Here is a 25,920-nt window from a genome sequence, read left to right as displayed (position 1 = left end):
GAAAATAAGAAAAAAAAGGAAGGAAGGAAGAAAAAGAGAAAGAAAGACGATAGGATAACGATGGGAAATATCAGCGCATCACAGGTAGTAAAAGTAAGTATTGTTTTTGGAAACTTTCTTATACACTCTCATAGGAGTATAAGTGTACTGTGCCAGGATGCAAATACATTTCTTACTGGGAGTTAAGGTTTAAAAAAAAGAAAGAAAGCAAGCCACTGCTCTAAAGTGTAGGTGTGATTAGCCTCATTTTACAGATGAGGACACAGGCTCAGAGAGTTTCGGTACCCGGCCTCTCTGCAAGTGGGATGTGTTAGTTTCGAACTCAGGCTGGTCTGAAGCCAGAACGGATTCTTTCTCACTAATGCCATGTGGCCTTCCCAAGTTACACGTATACAGGAAAAAGATCTAGGAGAGGAAGATAAACCTATCCGGGTAGCATCGCCAAGTGCTTTACTCACAACACCTCTTTCAAAAAGGAACGTGGGACAGACACTAATTCTGTCTATCCGAGGTGCTGGTTAGAATGCATATTCTAAGGAGTGCCCCCAGACGTGCTTAAGATTGGGAAACAGCAGGGGCAATTTACTTTTAGAGAGCTTCAGGTGATTCTGATGCTCACACTTGGTGGCCGTCAGTTGGAGGGGTGGGGGGAGTCACTGCAATAACCAGGTGCCGATTACAGGGGCTTGAACTGAGACGGTAAAAATAATGCCCTCTCTCAGAAGTCACGGAGGCCCAACTCCCGCTATTGTGTCAGACTCCAATGCCTAGTCGTATAAAGTCGCCTGGGGGCTCATTTCCCTCTCCCGAGGCGTTGAAGGGCGAGGGACTAAATAAAAGGCTGGTGGCTTTCCACTCACCAGGCATGTGGTTGAGTGGCCGAAGAGGAAGAAGCCCCAAGCACACCAGGGCGATACTTGATTGAGATGTAATGTACAAGCTATTTACAGGGCTTTTCTCGGCCTCATCCTGAGGACTTCTGATTGGCTTTAGGGCAGATCTATCACTCATCCTCTGGGTTAGAGGTGGGTGGAAGGTCAACCACGACCAATACAAAAACCAGTCCTCAGCTAAGCTCCTCCCCATCTAGCTTCCTGTTGCTGTCCATCAACCACCTCATGGGCGGGACTTTGCCTCCCGCCAGTTGGCTAGCAAACACGTCTTTCACTCTTGAGTAGGTTTCCGGTTGGTAACTTCTACCGTCCATCAGTGACATCTCACGGGTCTATTGGCCAAACCAACGTCGCTCTAGATACCTCTCTTTGATTGGTTAGTAGTGCTGTCGGTCCCCAATGTACAGAACTCCTATTGGTGAACGCTGCCGTCGCTCGGGCGGTGGCGGGCTCCGGGATTGGCGGGTGCTAGGCGGGCGGTGTCAGGCTCTCGGTGGCGGCGGAGGCGGCGGAGGCCAGGGAGGAAGATGTCGTAATGAGCGGTGGGTCCTGGCCGCTGCCGGCGGGGTCTTCCCGGCCCCCAAGGGTCGGGAATACGGGCAGAGGCTGCAGGGAGGGGGAACCGGGGCCGGGGGTTGCCCCCTGGGGCCGGGCCTGGCGCCGGGGCCCGGCTCCGGGAGGGGCGGGGGAGGGAGCATTCCCGCCCGGAGGAGGAGCGGGGCTGGCCAGCCGGGCGGAGGCACCCGGAAGGGGGCGTTCGACTCCCCGCCCCCTTGGAGCCCGCTGGACGGGAGGGCGGCGCTTCCGGGGGCTGTTGAGATCTGTGGGCACCTGGGGCCAGTCTAGGACCCCCACCCCCCCCTTCTCCGCCGAGTCGCCGACCGGCCTCAGAGCTGTCCCGCCTGTGGGTCGTGTCTGGGTCTGCTCCGAGGAGGTGGCCGACGCCCCTCGTGCTTGCACTGTGTTCGGGGGCACTTTCTAACTCGGTGCCCACCAGCGAGTCAGGTCTTTTCCGAGTGCAGAGAGGGGCAAAGGAATGCTTGAAATTCAGACAGCACCAGCCACATACATGGGCACTGCTGGGCATAGAAACCAACCTGGTTACTAATGTATCCCAGTCGAGAGATGGTATCAGGACACGAGGACACTCCCTAGGCTCATGACCTTTGAGAGTCTTATACTGCTAGTGGGCAAAAACCTTTAGTGTTCACCTGAATCCTTGAGCCTCCAGCTCTTAGCAGAACTGTGAGACGGTTAAGAACTTGTTGACAGAGCTCCTAGCCTATTACCTGACGTCCTGCAGGGGAAGTGGGGGGACTGCTGAACCTCAAAGGCCAGGCACAAACCTTAGGGATGAACAGAATAAAACAAAATGGATATTTATTTTCTTCCACCCCACCTCTATCCCCATTGCTGACAAGGATCTCCTCTTACTCGTGCTTTTTGTCTATGTTCTTGGTGGCTTTCTAATTTTAGTTGAAAAGGAACTGTGTCTTCTCTGGGCAATTGAGAAACCTGTCTTCACTGCATTCCTTGGTTTTGATTACAATATACTGTTTTGTTTAAGTGTTTCTTAATTAACTTGATCCAGAGAAACAGTCTGGCTTTTCTCTGTGTCCATTTCCCGGAACTTTGTTTCTTCTTCTGAGGTTACTTCTTACTCATTTATATGTTGTTCCTGGAGACAGGGAGGAGCCAGTAGATCTACTTTAAGCAATGAATTGGTCTTTGGTCCCCCATTGCACCGATTTTATTGCAGATAGAAGGGTGATGACTGTTTCAAGGTACTGGCATGCACTGTCTAAAACTCTCATGCTGTACCCCAGAATGCATTAAGTATTATAGTAGAGGACTCAGTATTGAGTTGGTATTTTGGTTAATATTTTTAGAGCTAGAAAGTTTAGGGTGTGGCCAGTTCACAGAGAGGCTTTGAAGGGAATGATAGGGGAGTCCACATTATAGAAGTAATTTTAATTAACACAAAGAAATCTTTTGTCTGCAATAGTGAATATAACTGCAAGTACTTGTTTTGTTTTAAACTCTTGTGTATAATGAAGGGGGCAAATCTGTCAGACAGACTATCACTTGGGCTGATGATATTAGAGTTCAGTGGCTTCTAATAGGCATTAATGCCTGTTGGAAATGGATTCTCTTTGGCTGGGGCGATTGGTAAGTTTTCTAATTCTGGCTCTTCCACTTGGTTGTACCGAGACTTAACCTCTTTATTTAAAAGCAGCAATAACAAGGAAAAAAAAAAAACTGACTGACATAGTTAACGATCTCCCTGAGCTAGGCTGTTAAAGACAGTCTTTGCCACGGAGACCCAAATAGTGTTAATTCATAATTGGATTGTCACCTGACTGCCTAGCAGGGAGAAATGGCTCTAAGAGGAAGAGTTTGGCATCACTGTCAATGGCATATAGACTGGCCAGCTTCCCCGCCCCGCCTCAGATTCTATTAAAGTTTGGGCCTCTGGAGGCCTGTAGCAGAGAGAAGATGATGTAAGAAGGTTTTGGCAAATGTCTGGGTAAGGGCCCTCATGGTATAACAGATATGGTAGTTCATTTTGATATCTTGGCCTTGAACCTTCAAGTTCTTCTGTCGATTAATAGCATTTTTTTTTTTTTTTGGAGAAATTACAGGGTCCCTTGTAGTCTGAACAGGCCTTTGTCATAGGTATGTGAAAATTCTCAAGCTTACTTTAAGTACCTAGAGCCACGTGAAGACATGCTAAGCTTGTTGCAACCAACCACTAGACCCTATTATTGACGGGTTCAGAAGTCAATAATAGGGTCTTACTCACCCTCATTTCTGTGGTGGAAATGTAGCATGTTTTTCTAAGACTTCACTCCCTCTGTTCTCTGTATACACATAAATTAGAAGCCTCTCTTCCAGAGACTGAAAAATTTAGGAATTGTTTTGGAGGGGGTGGGCAATGGCCACAGAATGAAAGATGTGCAGAGAAAATGTTGCTTTAAAGGGTGGGTAGAATATTAAAAAGTTTATAGAGATGTAGTGGTATGAACACCTCTGCATTTAAGCAATTACATGGTCCAGTCTGAAGTCTCGTGGGCTGCAGACTTGGAGTAAAATCTATATGAAGAAGCTCCAATACGTTCTTAAAAGTTCATTGGGTGATACATCCTGAGTGTCCCTTTGTATAGCTTAACTAATTTCTGAACTTCTTCACAGCAAGTTCAAAACCAGGAACACTTGGCCTATATGCTGGATCAAACCAGTACAAGCTGGGTTGAGAAATGAACAGCATTATGGAATACATTTATTGATGTTTTTGCTTGTTCGGTTTTTGCCTGCTTTTCTTTTAGATCCACATGCAACTCTTGTGTGACTTATAGATATGTTGAAGGAAGGAGGAAAAAAGCTTTCTCCTCATTTCTTCCTTTAAGGAGCCAGCATTTAGATCTTCTAAGAAGTTCTTCCTCAGTCATCAACTTATCTTTTTCTGGCTAGCAGCATTCTCTTAGGAGACCTCAGGGTAGGGAGTCTCACTTTTCTGTCAGTTATCTAGGGCATTGTCAGCCTAAGTAGGAACAGGATTAGAGAGTACCCTTGAGGAGATGCTTCCAGGTGGTACTGGTGGATTTGTTCCAGTTGACAGGATTCAAGAATGGAAAACTGATTTTTCTACTGTTGAAGAGAGAGCCCAGAAGCAAGCTCAGAGTCACTGCTTACAGCCTGGAGAAAGCCGCAGCTTCCGCTTCCTGTTTAGGAAGCGCTCTTTCCAGATGCTCAGAGGCAGCCACTGGCACAAGATTATTGTGCTTCTCATCTGGGTGGGCTGTGCTCAGGAGCAAGGGAGTATGAAAGGGCTAAGTGCCCAGTTTAGATGTTTCTCAGTTTGCCCCTGTGAGTAGTGTTGCTCTGAGCAGTGTCAAGACGTCAAGGCTGTTTGTGTCCCGGGAGGAGCATGCTTACAGACCCAACTGTTTGAATCCTTCCTTTGGACATCTCATTCCTTAGCTACAATTTGTTTCAACATCAAACTTGTGAGCTGTACCTAGCCAGAAGCCTGAGTACATCACAATGAAGAGGTTTAGCTTGGGTGACTATTGTTTTTCATAAGGGCTTAAAGGGCCCTAGAGATTGCTAAGGGCTCTAAGATGACAGTTTGTCCCTAAGCTGTTAGATGCCCTCTTTCATCTCAGCCAGGGGGTGAAAATGGCTCAGGAACCAGTAGGCACTGGCCGTCAAATGTCCTCTTTCTAGAGCTTCCTCTTTGAGGTATTTGTTACCTCTGCTGTGGGACTTGGTGGAATCACAAAGTGTCCTCTCAGAGACTGAATAGTGAATAAGAGACAGCAGGCAGGGCCATGTGATTGTAAGCAGATTTCTGCTTTTGGTCAGTGTCTAATTGGAAGTCTCAGATTAGCCTAAAAACAGACCAAAATATTTCCCAGCCTTCGCAAAAGTAATTGGTAAGCCAGCCCTCTCTTCCCAGGGGAAATGAAGTCATCACTCGTTTCAGAAGCCAATCCTAGCCCAGGGATTGACTCACAAATAAATGTGCCAAAGCAGAGAGAACACGTCTTTTTACATAATGATATTCTTTAGGAGGGGAAAGGTATAATTTCGATTCCTTTTTTTCCTGTTCTCCAAGATAATTCTGAGGCTCAGTATTCTTTACACTATTTTCTGGGACTGCTTCTGTCAGAATGAAGAGCTCTCACTATCCCCTGCTGTTCCATGTCCTCACTCAGTTCTCCAGATTCCCTTCTAATATGACGGTGTGTGACCCAGGCAGTATGCAAACTAGCTAATGACACGGTCACTTTTGGGGAGAGGAATTCAGGATGGAGATGGATAAGAGGAATTCATATAGCCGATATCCTGATTATCTTAACTTAGAAAAGAACTTCCCCCCAATATATGTTAATTGAAAGAAGCACTGAAATGTATTTCCTGGTGTGTGGAAATGTGTGTGCTTTGTGATATTTGTCCAGGAGCAGGATGAACTGTGCTGGCCCACGCACAGGCGTTCATCCTGTGTGAGATGACTGGTAGGTTTGGGAGAGAGTTCCATCTGGGACTGGATTAGCTGAGCTGACCTGGCGAGCAAATCCCAGCTGAGTGCCAGGATATGCAAATCTGTAGGTTTTCTCCTTTGGTTCTTAAACTTCATTTAGGCTCTCCCACTCTGTAGCATCCAGGATTCATTCATCCATTTAACAAATATATATTGAGCACGTACTCTGTGCCAGGTAGAGAAGTACATCAGTAGGTAAGGCAGAGAGAAGTCCATCTTAGTGGGAGACAATAGATAGTAACTAATAGATATTAGACAATAAGAAGTGCTAAGGAGAAAATTAGAATAGAGAATAAGAAGAATGTGAAGGTGCAATTTATATTGGGGAAGGTCTCCATGAGAAAGGAACATTTGAGTAAAATCGTGAGGGAGGGGAGAAATTGAGCCAGGCTCAATCTGAGGTGAGAGGCAGAGGACGAGCACTCAAGTAGAGAGAACCTCAAGTGCAAAGGCCCTGAGAAGGGACCGTACCAAGCAAGTTCGGGAACGACAGAGAGGCAGGCCCTTGTGGCTGAAACAGTGATAGGGGATAGGTCAAAGAGGTCACAGGAGACAAGTCACATAGGGCCCTATGTGTCTCTGTGGAGACTTTGGGTCTTTAAATGGGAGATGGATGCTTTTGGTGGTGGTGATGGGGGGGCTCTTACTTTGAATGGGAGCAGAGAAATAATGCCACGATTTAAGTTTGATGTGTCTCACTGGGTGCTTATTGAGAATAGACTAACTGGAACAAGGTAAGAAGCCCAGCCAAGAAGGAGGCCTTCGCAGTTTTCAAGGCAGAGATGATGGGAACCTCAACCTGGGTGATAACAAGAGGTAGTGGTGAAAGCAATCAGTTAGATTCCGAATATACTTTGAAGGCAGAGCTGTGTTTGCTGACTGAAATGCAGAGTGTGGAAAAAAGGGATTAAGGATGACTCCCAAGGTTTTGGGCTGAGAGCAGCTGGAGGACTGGAGTTCCATTCACTGCAGTGGGGAAGTTTGAAGGAGGCACAAAATTAGGATGATGTCATTAGCCCTGTTTAAGGCTAGTTAAATTGGAGATATTTATTAATACATCCAAGTGGAGATTTCGGTAGGGAGTCAGATACACAAATCTGAAGATAGAAATCTTGGACTTGTCATTATATAGAACCTATATGTTATAGGTTTTTAAAGTGACTAGACTACATGAAGTCACCCAGGAAATAGGTGTAGACAGAAGAAAAACAGGTTCCAAGGCTGAGCCCTGGAGCAGCCCAACCATTTAGAATTGGAGAGGAGAGAGGGCCCAGCAAAGGAGTCTTAGAAGTAGCTGGAGAGGTAGGAAGCCCACCTGGCAAGTGGGTCCTGAAGCCAAGTCAAGAAAGTGTTTCAAGGAGGAAGAGGGGTCAACTGCCAGATCAACACATAAGATGAGGTCTAAGAATGAACCGTTAGAGATCACCGGTGACATGAGCAGTTTTCGTGGTGTGGATGGGGAGTGGGCAGCCTGGTTAGTGCAGGTTCAAGAAAGACTGGCCGGAAAGAAATTAGGGACAGCAAATATAGGTGTCTCTTACAATGAATTTTCCTTGAAAAAAGCCCCAAAATAATGGATCTTAGCTAATGAAGGGAATTTTAATTTCTTGATGAAATTGTGGACATACATCAAGGTCATGGGCTGAGGCTGCAGTCAAAGTTGGGAGTAGGGAAGAATGGACAGCTCAGTTAGGTGTGAGTGTAGCCAGGATCTCCATTCTTTACTTCCTCCTTTGGTCTGTGACATTGGCAAGGCACCACCCAGAGTTGTTCTTATTTAATAAGAGTCAAAGAAATTCCTTTTGCTGTTATTGAGCTCCTTTTATATAGTTATTATGATTGCTCGAAATTTGCTTCTCAAACGCTGAGTGCAATTTGGAGTCATTTACAAGCCAGTTCCCTTAGCCCATTTGTCAGCTCCCTTTGAGATCCACTTTGTTGTCTAAAACCAGCCTGGCTTGCTTTTCCCTTACCAGCTCTGAATACTTACTTCCAGGCTGGGCAACTGGGAAAGACTAGGCTTAGAAACTGTTTTCTTGGCTTTAGGCCCAGCTGAGCTGACCGAAATAGGCAGCAGGACTATTTGTGCAGAGTGAAATTCCTCCAGAGGAAATACCAAAGCAGGAGGCCAAGAAAGCCATAGCTAGGATGGTAGGAACTCATGAGGAGGAAAAAGAAAAAAGAAAAAAAAAAAAAAAAAAGCTGAGTACCCACAAGGCCTGGCTATGAAGTTTGAGCCAATTTCTTTCCCAGAAGGAAAAGAGCTTCTAGAAGCCTAATGTGTGGTATTTCTTTGGGCCTCTTTTTTCTGTTATTCCCTTTGTCTCAAGAGTAATGTTCTCAAGTGAAAGACCAGTGGAACCAGCCCCTAGTCTGATGGCCAGGACTTTGGGGTCCCACTGCGGCCTCTTCCTGTTATATGGTGTTCCCTGAGTCAGCCCATGGAAAGACCCCTAGGGCAGAGACACACTCCCTCCCGTATGGTGGGCGAAAGTGCTGTGAAGGGTGCTGTGGGGCCCAGCTCCTACCCGGCCTATAGCAGAGGCACTTGCTGCACACCTTGTGGGAGTGGGAGGGAAGAGCTCAGGAAGGTGTCCCCAAGTAAGTGAATGATAAATGAGCTCTGAAGGAGGACTGGAAATAGACAAATGGGAGAGAGCATGTTTAGGCTCCAAGTGAGAGAACACATGTTGTACTTCCAGAAATAGAAAAAACTGAAGTGTACCTCAGGAAAGTTGGAGGGCAAGAGAGGTAGAGGGGGGAGGGGAGGGGAGGGTCAGATTGTTTTTGCCTCTGCAAGCTTATCACAAAATCTACTGGAAAGCTCTTGAAGAGTTTAATCAGGAGAGTGGCTAGATAGGATTTGCATTATGATAAGATTCTTCTCCCCAGATTGTGAAGGCTGGATGGGATGGGGCAAGGCCAGCTAGGAAGCCATTTCTGAAGGCTTTGGGCAGTATTTCAGGCTGAACTCAGGGTAGTTAATGATAGGATAATGGTGATGATGTTGAGGAGCAATGAGTAGAGACTGGAGAGAGGTTTATATTGAGGAGGTAGAATCATGAGGACTTGATGACTGATTGGCGATGAGGATGATGCTCAGGTCTCGTTGTGAAATGCCAGAAGAGAGGCTGGTTTAACTAAAGACATTCACTCAACCCACAGGCACTGAAGGGTTGCTGTGCTCTGTACCAGGCTTGGTGTAGCAGTTCAGCAGTGAAAACAGACCTGGTCCCCTTGGGGGGCCCTCCCAAAAATATATATAGAGAGAGACATTTAGCCCATGGTTATTTAATGGGTGGTGAGTGTTACCAGAGAAATTAACCTCATCTCAGGGATCCTGAAAGGCTTCTCTGAGGAAGTGACATGCCTGTTGCAAAGTAGGCGCTCAAATTTTGCTGATTAAAAAACAAAAAACAGGCTGATTCCTGAGGGTGAGTAAGTGTTAGCTAGTAAAGAGAAGAAAGAGCTCTTAGCAAAGAAAGGGCAGTGGCAGAGATGAAGGTTCTTTAAGAATCTGGAAGAGGGCCCCTGGTGGCTGGGGATGAGAAAGCTGGGGAGAGATGGGCAAAGGTGACAGCTCAGTGTTGGAAGTTGTGTAGGCAGCCCAACTGGAAGGCCCACAGCGGGCTGGGTATACTGGTCTGCACTTAGAAGAGACCTGGGCCACACAGAGACCTGGGAGTCATCAGCCTGTGGAAGGTACCTAAAGCCATGTGAGTGGGCCCAGTCACCCATGGAAGGGATATTAGCTGAGAAGGACAGATGTTGAGAAACATCAGTGTTTAAGAAGTGGCAAAAAGAAGAGGTGTCCACAAGGGGGAAGAGGTGGTCAAGAGATGCAGGAGAACATCCATGAGGATTTCAAGGAGGTGGGAATGGTCAAAGGTCAGGAACTGAAGTGAGTCTTTTGGATTTATCAGTGAGGAGGTCCTTGGTGACCTGGGCAAGGGCAGTGTTAGCAGAGAATTGGGGTGAAATTCCAATGCCACTGCTAGTGCGCAAGTGAGAAAGAAGGCAGACGAGGAAGGAGGCAAAGAAGGCTGTAACTGGAGGGGATGGAGATGGAGAGGAATGATCTGCGCATCAAGAGCTGGAGTACTCAGGGGATGCTCTTCTGCTGGTCTTGAAATTAAATTGGGTTCCAGTATAGGGAAAGGAAAGTCAGGTGTGGGCCCATCATGCACTGGATGCTTTGATGTCCTTGGAAGTTTTCCTTGGAGCCTAAGAGAACTACTATTGCATGTATAGTAAATCACTGTAAAACTTCATCAGCCATCGTACTGTTGGGAAAGTTTTAGCCAACCTGAATTAATGAAGAGTTTGAATGATAAAGGCAGACTTTTCCTTCAAAAATATACAGTAATCTCATTTACTAGTGTCGCTAAATGTAGGCTTCGGCGACCAGATATATAAACTGCTGTGGAAAGCAAATGGGTACAATTAAAATGGTAGAAGTGGTAAAAAAAAAACAAAACAAAAAACAAAACAAAACAAAAAAAGACAATTACATAACTGCCTAAGAGTCCTTTTGCATTCTTCATATACTATTTAGCCTCACTTTGAATAGTATGAAGGAAATGTTAAGCACAATTTATGTCCAAATTACACATTTTAAATATAAGGTCCCAAATTGAGGTTTAAAGTACTTTGATCATAGTCTTGCAGTTACCTATCTACGCTACTTCTTAACCACTTCTCATTTCCAAATACCAACTGGAAATGCTTCTCTTTTCCTTTTCATGCTTAATCTCAGGATGTAATTCTGCCATGGTAGGGTGATTGGTCTCTGTTTGTTTGCCCAGGTCTGCAGGGCCACAAAGTTCTGAATGATACTAAGAGAGCTACTTACATTGGTTTGCAGTCTAGGGAGTATTTCAAGAGCCAGCTAGGGAGGAAAATAAAACCAAATTGAAATTGTGCAAGGTCCAGTGCCAGCAGTCTGCAACTTACTTCAATAGATTCTGATGCAGCTTCCTAACTGAAGACTCGGGGCCCAGCCTGGTCTCCAAACAGTTTGGGTCCATAGTAATAATGACTGTAGAGAGAGAGAGGAAGATGGGAAAGGGAGATAAGTAAGAAGCTCTAGGCTAGTTTTCATTTCGCTTGCACTCTGTCCTGTTCCAGTGTCCTCCCATTTTGCAACAGAGGATGTCTTAGGGAGTCACTCACCAGTTTTAGCGAAGTGAACCTGACTGAGCCCAGGGAGCCTTCTGAGAGAGCCCCTGCCTTCCGTTCCCAACCCCGCCAGCAACTAACTCACTCTTCTGTTTTTATCAGCAATGCAGTTTGAGAATTATAAAAATCTTTAAGGTAATTCAATCCAACTTCCTACCCCATCTAGACATCCCATCTCAGACACACATTGCCTCTGGCTAAATGGTTCTAGAGAAGGGAGAACATTACCTCAAAAGGCAACTGATTCTATCTTTTGAAAGTTTTCCCTTCTATTAATCCGAAATCTGCCTTCTTGGTGCCCCTCTTTGAACCCACAGATGGAATAAATACTCTGGTGGGTATTGCTGCTCTGGCATCCTGATCACAACCATTGATGCTCTCCTCCGAACCAGCTCACATTGCAAATTCCCCTCTCAGAATGTCCCTCAGAATGAAACCTGACACTCCAGATGTAGTCCAAGTGGGCAGAATATACTAGGACTATCTATCATTTTTCTTCTGTGATTGATTGAATTTTTGGAAATGCATTCCAGTAGCTTTTTTGGCTACCTCATCTAGATTCTTTTGGTTTCCATTTAGCTTTGAGCCAAAAACCACTGGGGCTTTTTCACATAAGACTCACTTTAAGCTCTGTCTTCCTGTCCTATACGCATGTGATTTTTGCTTTTTAACCTAAGTGCAGGGTTTACACAACTTTAAATTTTAAACCACCACCGATTACCCACCATGTGCTCAATGCTTTTCATATTAATTACTTACACCCCTTGGAATCCCATGAGGATGACATTACCTCTGTTTTACAAATGGTGCAGTGGGACTGAGAGGAATGCCCCAGACTCCCCACTGGTGGCCGGCACCATCTGAATTCTCAATTAGGTCTGAAGCCTCCTTCCTGTACATACCAGTTTTTTATGCTCTCTTTGAACTTTAATACTGACACCCATTATGCTTACAGTCCTTTTCAGACATTTGCAGAATGAATTTGCCTTCTAGGTTTTTGCATAGATTCCCAAACTTGGAAGGTGGATAGACTACTCTAAAGTGGATTTACCAGCCTCTAGGGCACAAACTCGATTTAGTGAGTCACAACCACTATTTTAAAATATGAAGTACAGTAGAAAACTATCAAGCCTGTCACATGTAGTAAGGGCACATTTTGTCTCTAGAAACTCTTATTGCATGAGCACAGGACAGGTAAGGGAAGTCGTGGGTGGATGTGTGGATGTGCGTGCGCTCTGGGTTTTGATGTAAGTTGTTCTTATAATTGTGGTTCGTCATCTAAATAGTTTGAACCTCACTGCTGTAAAGAAAAAATAATTTTGAGTCAATCTGGATTGTTTTAATTATAATGCTATAACTTAATTACACACATATATTAGTGTATCAGCTCATTGATCTAGTTCCTATAAAATTAATACCTACAAAAAAGCCAGTAAATCGACAACATCATTCTGGGAGGATGACATTTGATTGAACCTGGATTGCTGCTGTCAGCATAAACATGGTACAGACTTGACACTTTGGGCTTCTTGAGTTCCTCAGGCCCACTGTGCAGTGTCTCCTGCCTAGTGACACAGTCCTCCCATGCTTCTGGAGAGCCAGCATCCCTTAACTTTGCACAAATGCCTCATGAGTTAAATGCACAGAATTAAGTTGTCTTAATTAGCCCACACAGTTAGAGTAGTGCCACTTGGCACCAATATAGTTGTAAACACGCACACACACAGTCCCTGAAATGTACGAATCTTGGTTAGCCCTTTTCCTGTTTAGAAAAAAAAGTGCAGCTCGCGGCCAGCGTTCATTTAACGTGACATATAGGAGTGCTGCGTTTTCTAGGATTTGACATTTTCAGCAATTGAGAATTACTGTATTTTGTAAATGGAAATACCACTACTAAAAACAGAATACTATAAATAGAATGTTTCCAAAGGCTATATGCTATATATAGTCTTTCATATGCTAGAGCAATATGAAAATAATAATAATAAAAGCAAGATATTTCATGCAAACTTTGAGAGTAAGGTTAGGACTGTAATCCTTGAGTTATCTCAGGGTAAATGCTGCAGCTGCAAGAGCTGCTGGCAGGTATACTCGGGGCAAATGGGAAAATGGCTAAGCAGCAGTCACCCAATGATCTATAGTATTTGTTCATTTTTAAAAGATGATCTTCACAGGGAAAATGCAGGAATAAAACATTCTGGTAAAGAAAGCTTGTGGCTCCAAGGAGAAGCCTATGGACCCTGGTCCTGGGACCTATCCCAAGTTTGAGACACCTGGTTGACCTTGCAGCAGCAATGGTCTTAGGACAGCGTGGAGGCACATCCATCTTAGCCCCCAAACTAGGCTATCATCCGGCCTGCAGTGTTTTCCCTTCTTGTTTAGAAGAGTATTATGAAAATGTCCAATGCCTTGGTAAGAGAAAATGCAGCATGACATGTTTTTTGCAACCCTCTGCCTGTTCCTTATGATCACTGCTTCCTTACTTCATCAGTAATTGTAGTACTATTCAATCATTTGTCCTAGGAGTGTGCCAGGGATCAATGTCTGTAATATTTCAGGATCTGTCTATACTCTGGATTTTGCCCAGAGCTGCCTCTGGCTCCTCACAGAGCTTGTAAGTTTGCTGCAAAGTCTCTTCTAGTATGGAGTGCAGTTTGTGTGGCCTTTGGGCCTGGAAACCATTTTAAGGCATTGGTGTCCATCGTCTATCCTGGGTTCAGTCCCCCCTTCACCTTTCCTTTACCTTTTCCCATTTAAGAATTTTTCTCCCAAAGAGAGAAGCCAGAGGCCCTGGTCCTGGGACCCACCCCAAAATGGAATGGTTCCACTTTCTCCCCAACTTCTAGCCTCCTCTTGACAGATACCCAACAGAGGCTCAATGCCTGAGCCATTCTGCCTTTTCAAGTCTCTGAAGCCATAACCTTCTTGTTTCCATACCCCTTGAACTCTGCTCTCCAAAGCTCTGGGTACAAGTCTGACTCTGCCCAGTGCCCTTTTACTTAGTGATTCATGAATTATAAGATGGCTTAGATTCCCGCCCCCCCACCCAAAATTCTCATGATTTCCATTTTACTTATTTTATATTTCTCTTAGATGAAACTTAAGTTTAGAGATTCCCTTCATTGCTTCCTCAACATTCTTTATTATTATTATTTTTTTAAAAGTACAATAGAGCGTATTCATTGTGGGAAAATGACAAAATAAGAAAAACGAGAAAATTCTTTGACGTCAAGCCAAATCCAGGCACCATAATGGCTTTTAATATTTTAGCATTTTTAATATTTTTTCCTTGCTATATTCATGCACAGAAATATATATGTTTAAACAAAAGTAGAATTTACTCTATTTTCATTCTTATTGTATTTAGTGATTAGCTTCCTAGTCTTGGTGATACCTATGGGGCTGATGAGGTGATACCTAGTATGAGGCCATACGTATTGTCCTATGTAAAAGTGTAAATCATGTAAAGCAATTCCCCATATGCTATAGATCAGTAACTGGGGATTGGGCCTTTGTGGTAAACGCTGAGCATAAACACCCAAGACTTTCACATGGAGTCGGTATGTCCTTGTTAGGGATTCTGGTTGAGGGAAACATCTGTCAGGCTGGCTTGGCATCTGGCTACAACAGCGAGAAGCTTGGGTCAGAGCTAGAAGATTAGCTATGGGGGCACCCCCACCCACCATGTAGGGGTTCCAATCTAGCTAGGAAGAGTGGGCGCTGCCCCACAGAGAGGGCTCCCTTAGGTGGCACAGCTTAGTTACCGAAACCGCTCTTGGTATAGTCTCGGTCTCTCCATGTTATCTTAGGCCTCATGATGACTGCAGGGGAGGCAGGACCAGCTGTCCTCACAGCCTTGGATGGCAGTCTGGGGAAAGAAGAACGTCATCTACTGAAAAAGATGTAGGGTTGCTAACCTTGAGTAGGGAAGAGTGGGGAAAGGTCGTTAACATCTCTTGGACAAGCATCAGCAAATAGAGGCAAAAAGAAAGTCTGAGGCAAGGGGCCTTGGGTTCTTTTTAGGCATCTTGTGCATTACTCTCTTTTCTTCCAACAGATCCACAGACCAGCATGGCTGCTACTGCCGCTGTCAGTCCCAGTGACTACCTGCAGCCCGCTGCCTCCACCACCCAGGCAAGTGGGCAGTGGGCTCTGGGGGTGGGGGTGCTGCATCAGCCTGGACAGACTCACTGAAGCTCCCATTAAACAACAGCTGAAAACTCACCGTACTGGCTCACTACAGATACCCTGGGTTATGAGACCAGAGAAGGTTCAGTTATCTACTGTTCCTGAACTAAGAAACCATGGCTACTTAACCCAAGGTGTCACAGTTGGGTCAGGCAGATAAGGAAAAAAGAGACTGTGTCCCCACACCCCAGCGGCTCTTTCCTTGTAGCTGCAAAAGAGCAGCCCTCCTGTTGATGTCATGTCCCACGCACTAGAAAACACTTGACCAACAGGGTTTGTTCCTCCTGGTGTACCCCCTTTCCTTTCCCTCCCTCCCTTAATCCTATCTCAGTTGAGGAATCAGGGACCCCCTAATCCCTGTGGCCAAGGGGAACTCCACCGAAGAGCTGAGGGTGCCTCTTACCTGTTAGAAACAAGGCCAGAGGGAATTAAGTGGTCAGCTCATGCTGTTAGTTCACCCTGTCATGGGGTGCTTTTGAGGAGCCTCTTCCTGAGAAAGACATCTCCCACCTTGTGTCTCGCAGTTACTCAGTGGAGAAACCAGCAGGGAAGGGGAGGCAGGACCCTGCAGGGGGAGGATGCTGGCACCCTGCCTGCCACAGAGGTGGGGAGGAGCCTGCCCAGAGGAAAGGATCAAAACAGGCAAATGGCGGCTGAGCAACAGGCCCTCATGTCTCATTCCTACTCTCTGCTTGGTTTTTGCAGGACTCCCAGCCATCTCCCTTAGCCCTGCTTGCTGCAACATGTAGCAAAATTGGCCCTCCAGCTGTTGAAGCTGCTGTGACGCCTCCTGCTCCTCCCCAGCCCACACCACGGAAACTCGTTCCTATCAAACCTGCCCCTTTCCCTCTCAGTCCTGGCAAGAATAGCTTTGGAATCTTGTCCTCCAAAGGAAACATCCTCCAGATTCAGGGGTCACAACTGAGCACGTCCTATCCTGGGGGGCAGCTGGTGTTCGCTATCCAGAATCCCACCATGATCAACAAAGGGACCCGATCAAATGCTAACATCCAGTACCAGGCAGTCCCTCAGATTCAGGCAAGCGGTTCCCAGACCATCCAAGTACAGTCCAATCTCACCAACCAGATCCAGATCATCCCTGGCACCAATCAAGCCATCATCACACCCTCACCATCCAGTCACAAGCCTGTCCCCATCAAGCCAGCCCCCATCCAGAAGTCCAATACGACTACCACCTCAGTGCAGAGTGGGGCCAATGTGGTGAAGCTGACAGGTGGGGGCGGCAATGTGACACTTACTCTGCCTGTCAACAATCTCGTAAACACCAGCGACACTGGGGCTGCCACTCAGCTCCTTACAGAGAGCCCCCCAACCCCGCTGTCCAAGACTAACAAGAAAGTCAGGAAGAAGAGCCTTCCTCCCCCCCAGCCCTCTGTGGCTGTGGCTGAGCAGGTGGAGACGGTGCTGATTGAGACCACGGCAGACAACATCATCCAAGCAGGAAACAACCTGCTCATTGTTCAGAGCCCCGGCGGGGGCCAGCCGGCTGTGGTCCAACAGGTCCAGGTGGTACCCCCCAAGGCCGAACAGCAGCAAGTGGTGCAGATCCCCCAGCAGGCCCTGAGGGTGGTACAGGCGGCATCTGCCACCCTCCCCACCGTCCCCCAGAAGCCCTCCCAGAACTTTCAGATCCAGGCGGCTGAGCCAACATCTACTCAGGTACCATACACACCCTCTGCACCTGCCTCCCTCTCTAACTGGCTAGTGCTTCATCCCTCTCAGCTTGCTTTCAAAGATGATGCTAAGATGTCTGATTTGATCTGAGTGTTGGGAGTCGGCATTGTTGAGGATGGGCAGTGATTGGCTATTTCCGCCTGACAGATGGGCTCTCTTCATTTCATAGGGCCAAGTACAGCATATGTGTAGAAGTCAGATGAAACATACCTATATACCTATATTTTGGCCCCCTTTTTCTCTTTTTTTTTTTGCCCACTTTTTCTTTATGGGGGTCTTTTGTAGGGGGTATGTAAGGGGCAAATACATACTTTGTAATAATAGGTTTTTTGTTTTGTTTTTTTTTAAATTATAGAATTACACACTCAGAACAGTCCCAGGAATGAAAAAATTCTAGTCAGGACCATAGAATTTGATGTAAAGTAAGACAATGAGAAAAATGCTGATCATTGTTAATGACAAGGAAAAAATAGGAAGCCACAGCCAACCTCGATAGCAGGAACATTTAGGCTAGATTCATCTGGGATGTTGACTTTCACAAGAATGTTCTTATTTTGGGCATTTACTGAGGTGCTCCACTGCTCTGAAGTATATTGGGTCTGCGAGGCAGGTTTTATTTGTATACACCTACTGAATGCCAGAGAGTATGCCCATGTCGCAGATGGAGAACCTGCAACTCAGAGAAGTTATAAAGTATCCAGATCTCATAGTGGATAGATGACAAGAGCCAGGATACAACTCAGATTTCAAATTCCACGCGCTCTTGTTTTTCACCTTGACTCAGTGTGGCAAGTACTACAATTAAAATTGAGGATGAGGATTTTTATTTTTAAATATGAAAAAACAGGTCTTACCATTAAGGATATGTAATCTAGTTGTCTAGAGAAAACCAAGGCATCACAGTGAGTGACAGTAGGAAGCTGGGTAATCTGCTGGCTGGAGAATTGCCTTGAATTTGAGTTATGGACATGGAAGTCATGAGGTCCTGCCCTCGAATGCCTCCTCCCTTTTAGCGTGATGTGTTGCCAAGTGATATTCTCTAAATTGTTTAATTTACTTATTACAGTATCTGTGAAGTTTCATTATCAAACCTACTTTTAAAAAGTGGAGAACAAGATGAAAGTACCTGTACAGGTGTACACAACCTCAGTAGTGTCTCCCCTCCCTTCCCTGAGGTTCCAAATCTTGAGGTTGATGGAGGCGGGGCTTAAACCCAGGTCCTCCTAAGGAAATACTCATACATATGCAGAATGATTTAGCTATAACATTATTTCTTAATGACAAATTTTTCCTTTATCTTGAGGTGCCATCTGTTATACAATTAGTACCTTATTAACTATATATGTTAGGCTGTTTTGAACCTTAGAGCTAAAAAAATTCCTAACGTGATATGCACATTTTAAAAAATGTGTTAGATTCTGTATCAGAGATTGTCCGTCCACAACCCTCGGGTCAAATCTGGCCTACCCATCCGTTTTTACAAATAAAGTTTAGTTGGACACAGATGTGACCATTTGTGCTGCATTTGCACTACAAGGCAGAGACCTCATGGTCTGCAAAGCTGAAAATATTTACTATTTGCCTTTTGGAGAAAAAGTGTGCTATCCCTGCTTTACATTATGAACAAAAAATGTTCTGGTAACAGAATCTTCAGATACACAGAAAATTAGCTATGACTTGCCAAAGGGGTACATACCAGAAAATGAAATGAAATTTGTGTGTTTATTCGGAGATGACATGAGATTTGTTTGCTTGCCTTTAATGTGAACCACAGTCCTAAATAATCCAAGAATCAAAAATAACCAGTCAAAATCACGGCAGGATATTTTTTTTTACAAAGAACTTTTCCCCTGAATCATTTGAACATAAGTTGCCACCACGATCCCTTGTTATTTCCAAATTCTTTATAGAAAGTGTATAATTCATACACACAAGGACATTCTACACAATACAGCCATCAAACCTAGGAAATTAGCAGTGAAACACACTAATGTCTAGTTCAGAGGCCCCATTCAGGTCTCACCACTTGCCCCAATAATTCCTTTGTGGCAAAAGGTTTTCATCCAGTATCACACATTGCATCTAGTTGTCAAGTCCACTTAGTCTCTTGATATGGAACAGTGGCCCAGTCTTTACTTTTTTGATGGCTACAGGCCATTTATTTGGTAGAATGTTCCTCAGTGTAGGTTTGTGTAGTGTTTCCTCGTGACTCTGTGCAGGTTTTGCATTTTTGAGTAGGAATATCACTTTGAGACTATGTAAATATCCCATTCCTCATCAGACTTTTAGTATTTTTTACTATGATGGAGATTTTAAAAATTAACTTTTTATATTAGAATAAGTTTGTATTTACAGAAAGGTTGCAAAGGTAGTACAGTATGTCTCATACCTGGCTTCTCCCATTGTTAAACATCTTGCATTACGAAAGGTACATTTGTCAAAACTAAGAAACTGACATTGGTATCTTACTGTTAACTAAACTCCAGACTTGATTCGGATGTTACCAGTTTTTCCATTAATGTCCTTTTTTTGTTCCAGGATCCAGTCCAGATGCCACTTTGCACTTAGTGGGCATATTGCCCCAGGCCCCTCTTGTCTGATAGTTCTTCAGTCTTTTTCATGATCTTGACAGTCTTGAGGCACATTGGTCAGGTATCCTGTAGAACAGGGGTCCCCAACCCGCCTAGGCCATAGACCAGTACCAGTCCGTGGCCTGTTAGGAACCAGGTCGCACAGCAGGTGAGAGGCAGGTGAGCTAGCAAAACTTCATCTGTATTTGCAGACGCTCCCCAGCACTGCCATCACCACCTCAGCTCCACCTCAGATCATCAGGTGTTAAAATTCTCTTGGAGCACCGGTTCCTGATGCCAAAAAGGTTGGGGACTGCTGCTGTAGAATGTCCTCCAGTCTAGGGTTATGGATTTTTGGAAAGAATACCACAGAAGCAGAATACCCCTCTCATCACATTATATGAGGGGTATGTGATGTACTCACGACCTTCCTGATGTTAAGTTTTATCACTTGGTTAAGTCGGTGCTTGCCAGGTTTCCTCATTGTAAGTTGCTACTTTTCCCTTTCTCTATTATTTGGATGCGAGTCGATAAGTCTCCCACCTACCTTCCTGGGTGGTAGTGGAGGTGAGAATTAACTTCTACATGTTGGAAGGGAAATTATCTACATATTATCTGGAATTCTTCTGTAAGGAAGATTTGTCTCTATTTCATTTATTTCTTTATTCAATCATTTATTTATATCAGTGGGGATTCGTGTATATTTCTTTTATACTTTGGGTTATAATCGACTACGTTATTTTGTTGTTCACATCGGCCATTAGGAGCTCTTTCAGGTTGGCTCCTGTATCGCTGTGACATGCTCTCATTTTTTTTAAATCAGCTTTATTGAGATATTCACATACCATAAAATTCATTTTTAAAATGTACATACAACTCAAGGGTGTTTAGCATATTGAGTTGCGTACCAATTACCACTATCTAATTTTAGAACATTTTCATCACCCCCAAAAGAAATCCTGTATCCTTCAATGGTCACTCCCCATTTTCCATTTCTATGGAGTTGCATATTCTGGACATTTCACGTAAATGGAATCATATAATAGGTGATCTCTTAAGACTGGCTTTTTTTCACTTAATATGATATTTACAAAGTTCATCCATGTTATAGCATGTAGTTCTTCATTCCTTGTATTTTCCCAGCCCTGGGATCAACCATTTCTCCTAGGAGCCCTTTTACTGAAGGATGTGATAGCAGTTTTTTAAATCCTGTCATTCTCTTCTCCATTTGTTTATGTCAGTATGGAATTATAGATTCCTATTTTATTTGATAGGGTACAGTCTATTTGTATTATTATTTTGATGTTCAAATTGTCCCATATTTGGTCACTGACTTTTTCTCTCTGGCCTCTCCCAGGTCTACATCCGTACGCCTTCCGGTGAGGTCCAGACGGTCCTTGTCCAGGACAGCCCCCAAGCAACAGCTGCAACCACCTCTGCCACCACGTGTAGCAGCCCTGCGTCCCGTGTTCCCCATCCGAGCAGTGGGACCAGCAAAAAGCATTCAGCCACAATTCTCCGGAAAGAGCGCCCCCTGCCAAAGATCGCCCCCGCTGGGAGCATCATCAGCCTGAACGCAGCCCAGCTGGCGGCGGCGGCCCAGGCCATGCAGACCATCAACATCAATGGTGTCCAGGTCCAGGGTGTGCCCGTCACCATCACCAACACTGGCGGTGAGGGAAGGCCCCTAGGCCAGGGTGTGGGATATGTGCCTGTAGCCCCGCACATGGCATCTGTGGGCCGGCTCCCAGCTCTGTAACAACAGTGAGGAAACTGCCGGACACTTGCCTCATCCATTCTTAAAAGACACATCTTCTTGGTCCTTACAGTAACCCTGTGAGATAGTTTAAGATGAATGTTGGCCCTACCTGACAGCTGAAGACCTCGAATATGGTTAGAAAATAAGATGCACTCAGGAAAACTCCAACTAACACACAAACACAAAGTAGATTGGTCCAGACCAAAGACAGATGTTGAAGAGAGGTTCCAGGTAAAGAAACTTAAAGGCTTCTAGGAGGAGGAAAGGCTTGAGTTAAGGTTGGAAGGATTGGCTTCTGCTGCACTTCGGCCGAGTGGGAATATTTGGGAATATTTATAGTGTGAAAGCAGCCGCAGATCATCAAAGGAGCATCGTAGCTACCTAGAAAAAATGCTTCCTCGCCTTCTTTAGCTGGGTGAAGGGCCTTTTTTAGGCTAGTGGCATTTTAATATCAGCAATAGGTCAGAGACACTCCCCTGCTTTGAATGGCTTTATGTGAGTCTTAGAGTAATTCATTTTTTTCAAAGCCCATAGAACTGTTTCCTTACTCTTATTAACAAAAATCCCTGGAGACTTTCTCTCAAGAGCAGAGTTGGTATTTAACAACGGCCTAAGGCTGGAGGAGCTTCCAGAGGAAACACTCTAGAGCAACCCCCAAGACAAGCCCCCCATCCCCCGCCCCAAGTGAAATATGTGGTCATTGTCTGAAAGCAGATGCAGCCCATGTGGTGTAGTTGTTCAGGGCATTGACTGAAGTCAGCCGCCTGGCTTCAGGTCTGGGTTCTCCCACTTATTAGCTGTGTGAGCTTGATTTGTTATTGAGCATCAGTTTCAACTGAGAAAGGGGGATAATACTATTTCATAGGCGTATGAAGGTTAAATGAGTTAATATACATTTAAGGTCTCTAAAGTGGCATCTGGCATATAATAGGCTTTCGAAAATATTAGCTACTATGATTAACATCATGTGCAGAAGGGAAGAAGGGTGTGAGGCTTCCTCACCCTGAACCTTGCTCTCCTCCTCCTCCCCACAGGGCAGCAGCAGCTGACGGTGCAGAATGTTTCTGGGAACAATCTGACCATCAGTGGGCTGAGCCCCACCCAGATCCAGCTGCAGATGGAGCAGGCCCTGGCTGGAGAGGCCCAGCCAGGGGAGAAGCGGCGCCGCATGGCCTGCACGTGTCCCAACTGCAAGGATGGGGACAAGAGGTAATGCTAAGAGAGGAGCCAGACTGCCAGCCTGGCAGGCACCCTGTTTCTCAACCCCCTCCCTGGGATACAGACCAAGAAAGGGACACCTGGCTGCCCCACCTCTCCTGTATTCTTTGACCTGACCCCACTTCCTCTCTCCATCCTGTTCTGCCCCTGTCTTCTACCTCCTCCCTCCCTCCTCTTCCCTTTCCCTCTACCCCACCTTCCATTCTCAGGTCTGGAGAGCAGGGCAAGAAGAAGCATGTGTGCCATATCCCCGACTGTGGCAAGACTTTCCGGAAGACGTCCTTGCTGCGGGCCCACGTGCGCCTGCACACTGGCGAACGGCCCTTTGTCTGCAACTGGTTCTTCTGTGGAAAGAGGTTCACACGGAGTGACGAACTCCAGCGGCATGCCCGCACCCACACAGGTCTGCACCCCTTCCCCAGTGGCACACCCCCACCCACAGAGGGCTCCTCACCCCCACCCCTCCCCTGGCACTTGCACCCACATGGCCCTGGCCTTTCCCCCTACCCCCACCCCATTGCCCTCAGTGACATCGAGATTCCTGGCCCTGCCAAGGAACTGCCATACTGAGCAAGATCTACAGATTGTCTTCTAGGGGTCCAAGACTACCCAGAAAATTCTTTCAAGCCATTCTATCACAGTGTTTTCCATAGTGATGTTTGCATTATGCAGCCTTGATGATTTTTACCATAGATGCATAGTTATTTAGTTAATAAGCACCGATATATAGCTTGCCAGGCACTGGACTGCACCCTTTACAGATTACTAATTTAATCCTCATGATGACTGTATGGGAGGGTACTTGGATTATACTCATTTTACTGAGACATGGAGAGGTGGTCAGGTTATGCAGTTAGTGTCTGGTGGAGCCAGGTTCAGACTTGGCTCCAAATCCACATGCCTAATCACTACCCCATGCTGCCTTTCCTGCTATTATTTACTAAATGATTTTCCTAACATCATTTCACTATTTTTACTTATTTATGTCCAGTCACTATCTTTTTGACATCACAAGCTTGATATTATAGTTAACATGTTTAAATGCATTGGCAAATAAATACAAAACCATAAAAATGAAAAATGTTCATCCATCTATCACCTAAAATTGTCTCGGGTATCTCCACTGGTCCACACATTTGAGGACAGCTTCCAGTGAGCTGACTCCTATCCTGTGACTGGAGATGGAGACACGTGACCCAAAACTCTGGCCCCTGGCCAGTGTGGTGGTTCAGGTCATGTCCAACCTTCAGAGGCTGAATAGTAAATACTCAGAACAGCAGCTGACATAGCCTGGGTCAGTGTGGTTTGGACTAAGTGTGGGCTGAGGGCTGAAAGGTCAGCATAGAATGGCATTGCTGAGCCAGTGGGAGTCAAAGGGACAAAGATCAGAAGAAAGCAGGCAATAGCTTACATGGGAAGAGTCCTGGGCGCAGGGGTTCAAGCCCAGCATTTCAGGCAAGGGATAAGAATAGGAACAAAAATAGGCTAGAGACTGATGTCAGATGGGTGGTGAAGAGAAATAAGAACTGACCAAAGGGTTTAGATCAGTAGATTGTAGGGAGCAAATGTGTAAGCATGAAGTAGGCAGAGTATGACGACAAGGCGACGTTGGCGTTACAGGGAACCCTGCATGCCTCGCATGGGCGCCTCCTCTTTCGGGGCTGGGACAGCATCTCCACATGGGCTCTATGAGTGACAGCATCTCCTCTTGCCAGGTGACAAACGCTTTGAGTGTGCCCAGTGTCAGAAGCGCTTCATGAGGAGTGACCACCTCACCAAGCACTACAAGACCCACTTGGTCACGAAGAACTTGTAAGGCCAACCGAGGCAGGAAGCCCTGAAGAAGCAGTCCCCCGTCTATGTCCTGCCTGGGCCCCTGGTGGAAAAGAGTCCCCCGTCTATGGCTGCACTGGGCCCATCCTCACAGCCCCTCCCTCCCACTCTGCGACTGTCCCCACAGGAAGGGGTTCTGCTGCCCCATACTCGCCTCCTTCTGAAGCCCATTGGCTCTGCCCTGGCCCTCCTCTCACCAGACCGTGGACACTGGCCATGCCCAATGAGACGTTCTAAATCAGGACGAGTGGGAACCCTTATTTCCAAAGGAAAAACATAAATTTCACTCCGTCGAGGAGCAAAGTGAGCCCCCTCCACCCCCCAACACTGCCGGAGCCACATCATCGTGCCATGCCCCTCTCTCCTGCACCTCTTTGGCCCCCTGGCCACCTCGGACGCCCTGGGCCCTGCACCAAGGGCATCATTGGCATCCACCTCCAGAGGGGCTCAAGAGGCCGCCTCTGCTCCACATGCCCCAGCCCTGCCACAACTCTTCTCCAGCACATTCCAACTTTCTATTTAAAAAGTAAAGCTACCCATGGACTCCCGGATCCCTTTTTCTATGGAAAACGTTGCCTTATACTCTATTTCAGATGATGAACACTGTGTATTGTGTGTGCTTTAAAGTTTTATTTAATTGCTCCCTTCTTCCTGTCCTTGTTACTCACCTCCCCCATGCCTGCTTTCACTTTAGGGTTTTGGGGGGCAATGATGAGCATATGAATTTTTTTCTCACTCTAGCAATTCTCTTTTCTAAATGACACAGCATTTCAACTCAAATCTGGATTCAGATAAAAATTTCACATCCTGAACCTCTCCCTTCTCCCCTCATCACACCCACCCCTACCGGCCCAAGCTCTACTTATGTACAGTGTATATTGTATAATAGACAATTGTGTCTACTACATGTTTAAAAACATATTGCTTGTTATTTTTGAGGCTTTTAAATTAAACAAAATCCAACTTTATTTTTAGTTGTAACTGCTTGAGGTATGTTTTATGAATTAAGTGACAGATTTGTTATCCTTTATTAACGATGTACTTTGTTGTTCAGCACCGGCTGACAAAAATTTTTTCTTGCTAATAAATTTAGTTGCCTGAGGCAAAATCTGCAACTTGGCAGTGCAGCTTCCTTTGTCTTCCACCTCAGAGAGCTCGGAGAGGGGGCTCAGAGGGATCCCTGGTCTCTCAGAGTGATCCACTGAGACGATGGCGGGACCTTGCTCTCCTGATCTGAAAAGGGCAGTGGCCACACAGAAGACCTTGTAGCATTGGCACGAGCCCCCAGAGCACCTGAGTGGGACCTCCAGGAGAACAGGGCAGGTGTTCTGCTTTGTTCTCTTCTATAAACCAGTTTTGCCTGGATCAAAGCAGGCACACACTCTGCCCAGATTCGAGTCACAGCTGTGTCTTCCTTACCAGCAGGCTATTTCCTCTACTCATCTCTAACCCCTGGACAAAGGAAGGCTTTGGCCTCAGAGCCTGCTAGTAAGAAGCTTGGGAGAAAGAGCCAAAGGGGCTTGGCTTATTCACTTCCAGAAG

General features: G+C 45.8%; 1 protein-coding gene and 1 long non-coding RNA gene across 4 annotated transcripts in view; one reads left to right on the top strand and one right to left on the bottom strand.

The window, feature by feature from the left end:
* Window positions 1-25,493, top strand: SP2 (Sp2 transcription factor). 2 transcript variants are annotated; one of them, XM_036222360.1, is made up of 7 exons: window positions 1-93; window positions 15,173-15,249; window positions 16,009-16,983; window positions 20,926-21,241; window positions 22,362-22,536; window positions 22,755-22,948; window positions 24,261-25,493. In XM_036222360.1, exons 2-7 carry the CDS (start codon window positions 15,187-15,189, stop codon window positions 24,359-24,361), a joined length of 1,824 nt encoding a protein of 607 aa, XP_036078253.1. In that variant the 5' UTR covers window positions 1-93; window positions 15,173-15,186; the 3' UTR covers window positions 24,362-25,493. The 2 variants fall into 2 exon arrangements, with proteins under 2 accessions (XP_036078253.1, XP_016020170.2); XM_016164684.2 differs by lacking the exon at window positions 1-93 and adding an exon at window positions 1,376-1,435.
* The window catches only part of LOC107520663, a 32,656-nt gene continuing 7,036 nt past the window's right edge, over window positions 301-25,920 (bottom strand). For both annotated transcript variants that reach the window (XR_004951301.1, XR_004951300.1), the window contains one exon: window positions 301-22,889. This is a non-coding gene — a long non-coding RNA (uncharacterized LOC107520663). The remainder of the gene's footprint in view (window positions 22,890-25,920) is intronic.

The sequence above is a fragment of the Rousettus aegyptiacus genome, unplaced genomic scaffold (genome assembly GCF_014176215.1).
Source record: "Rousettus aegyptiacus isolate mRouAeg1 unplaced genomic scaffold, mRouAeg1.p scaffold_m13_p_6, whole genome shotgun sequence".
Classification (NCBI taxonomy): Eukaryota; Metazoa; Chordata; class Mammalia; order Chiroptera; family Pteropodidae; genus Rousettus; species Rousettus aegyptiacus.
Note: the sequence above shows the minus strand (reverse complement) of the source record. Positions and strands in the feature narration are given on the sequence as shown.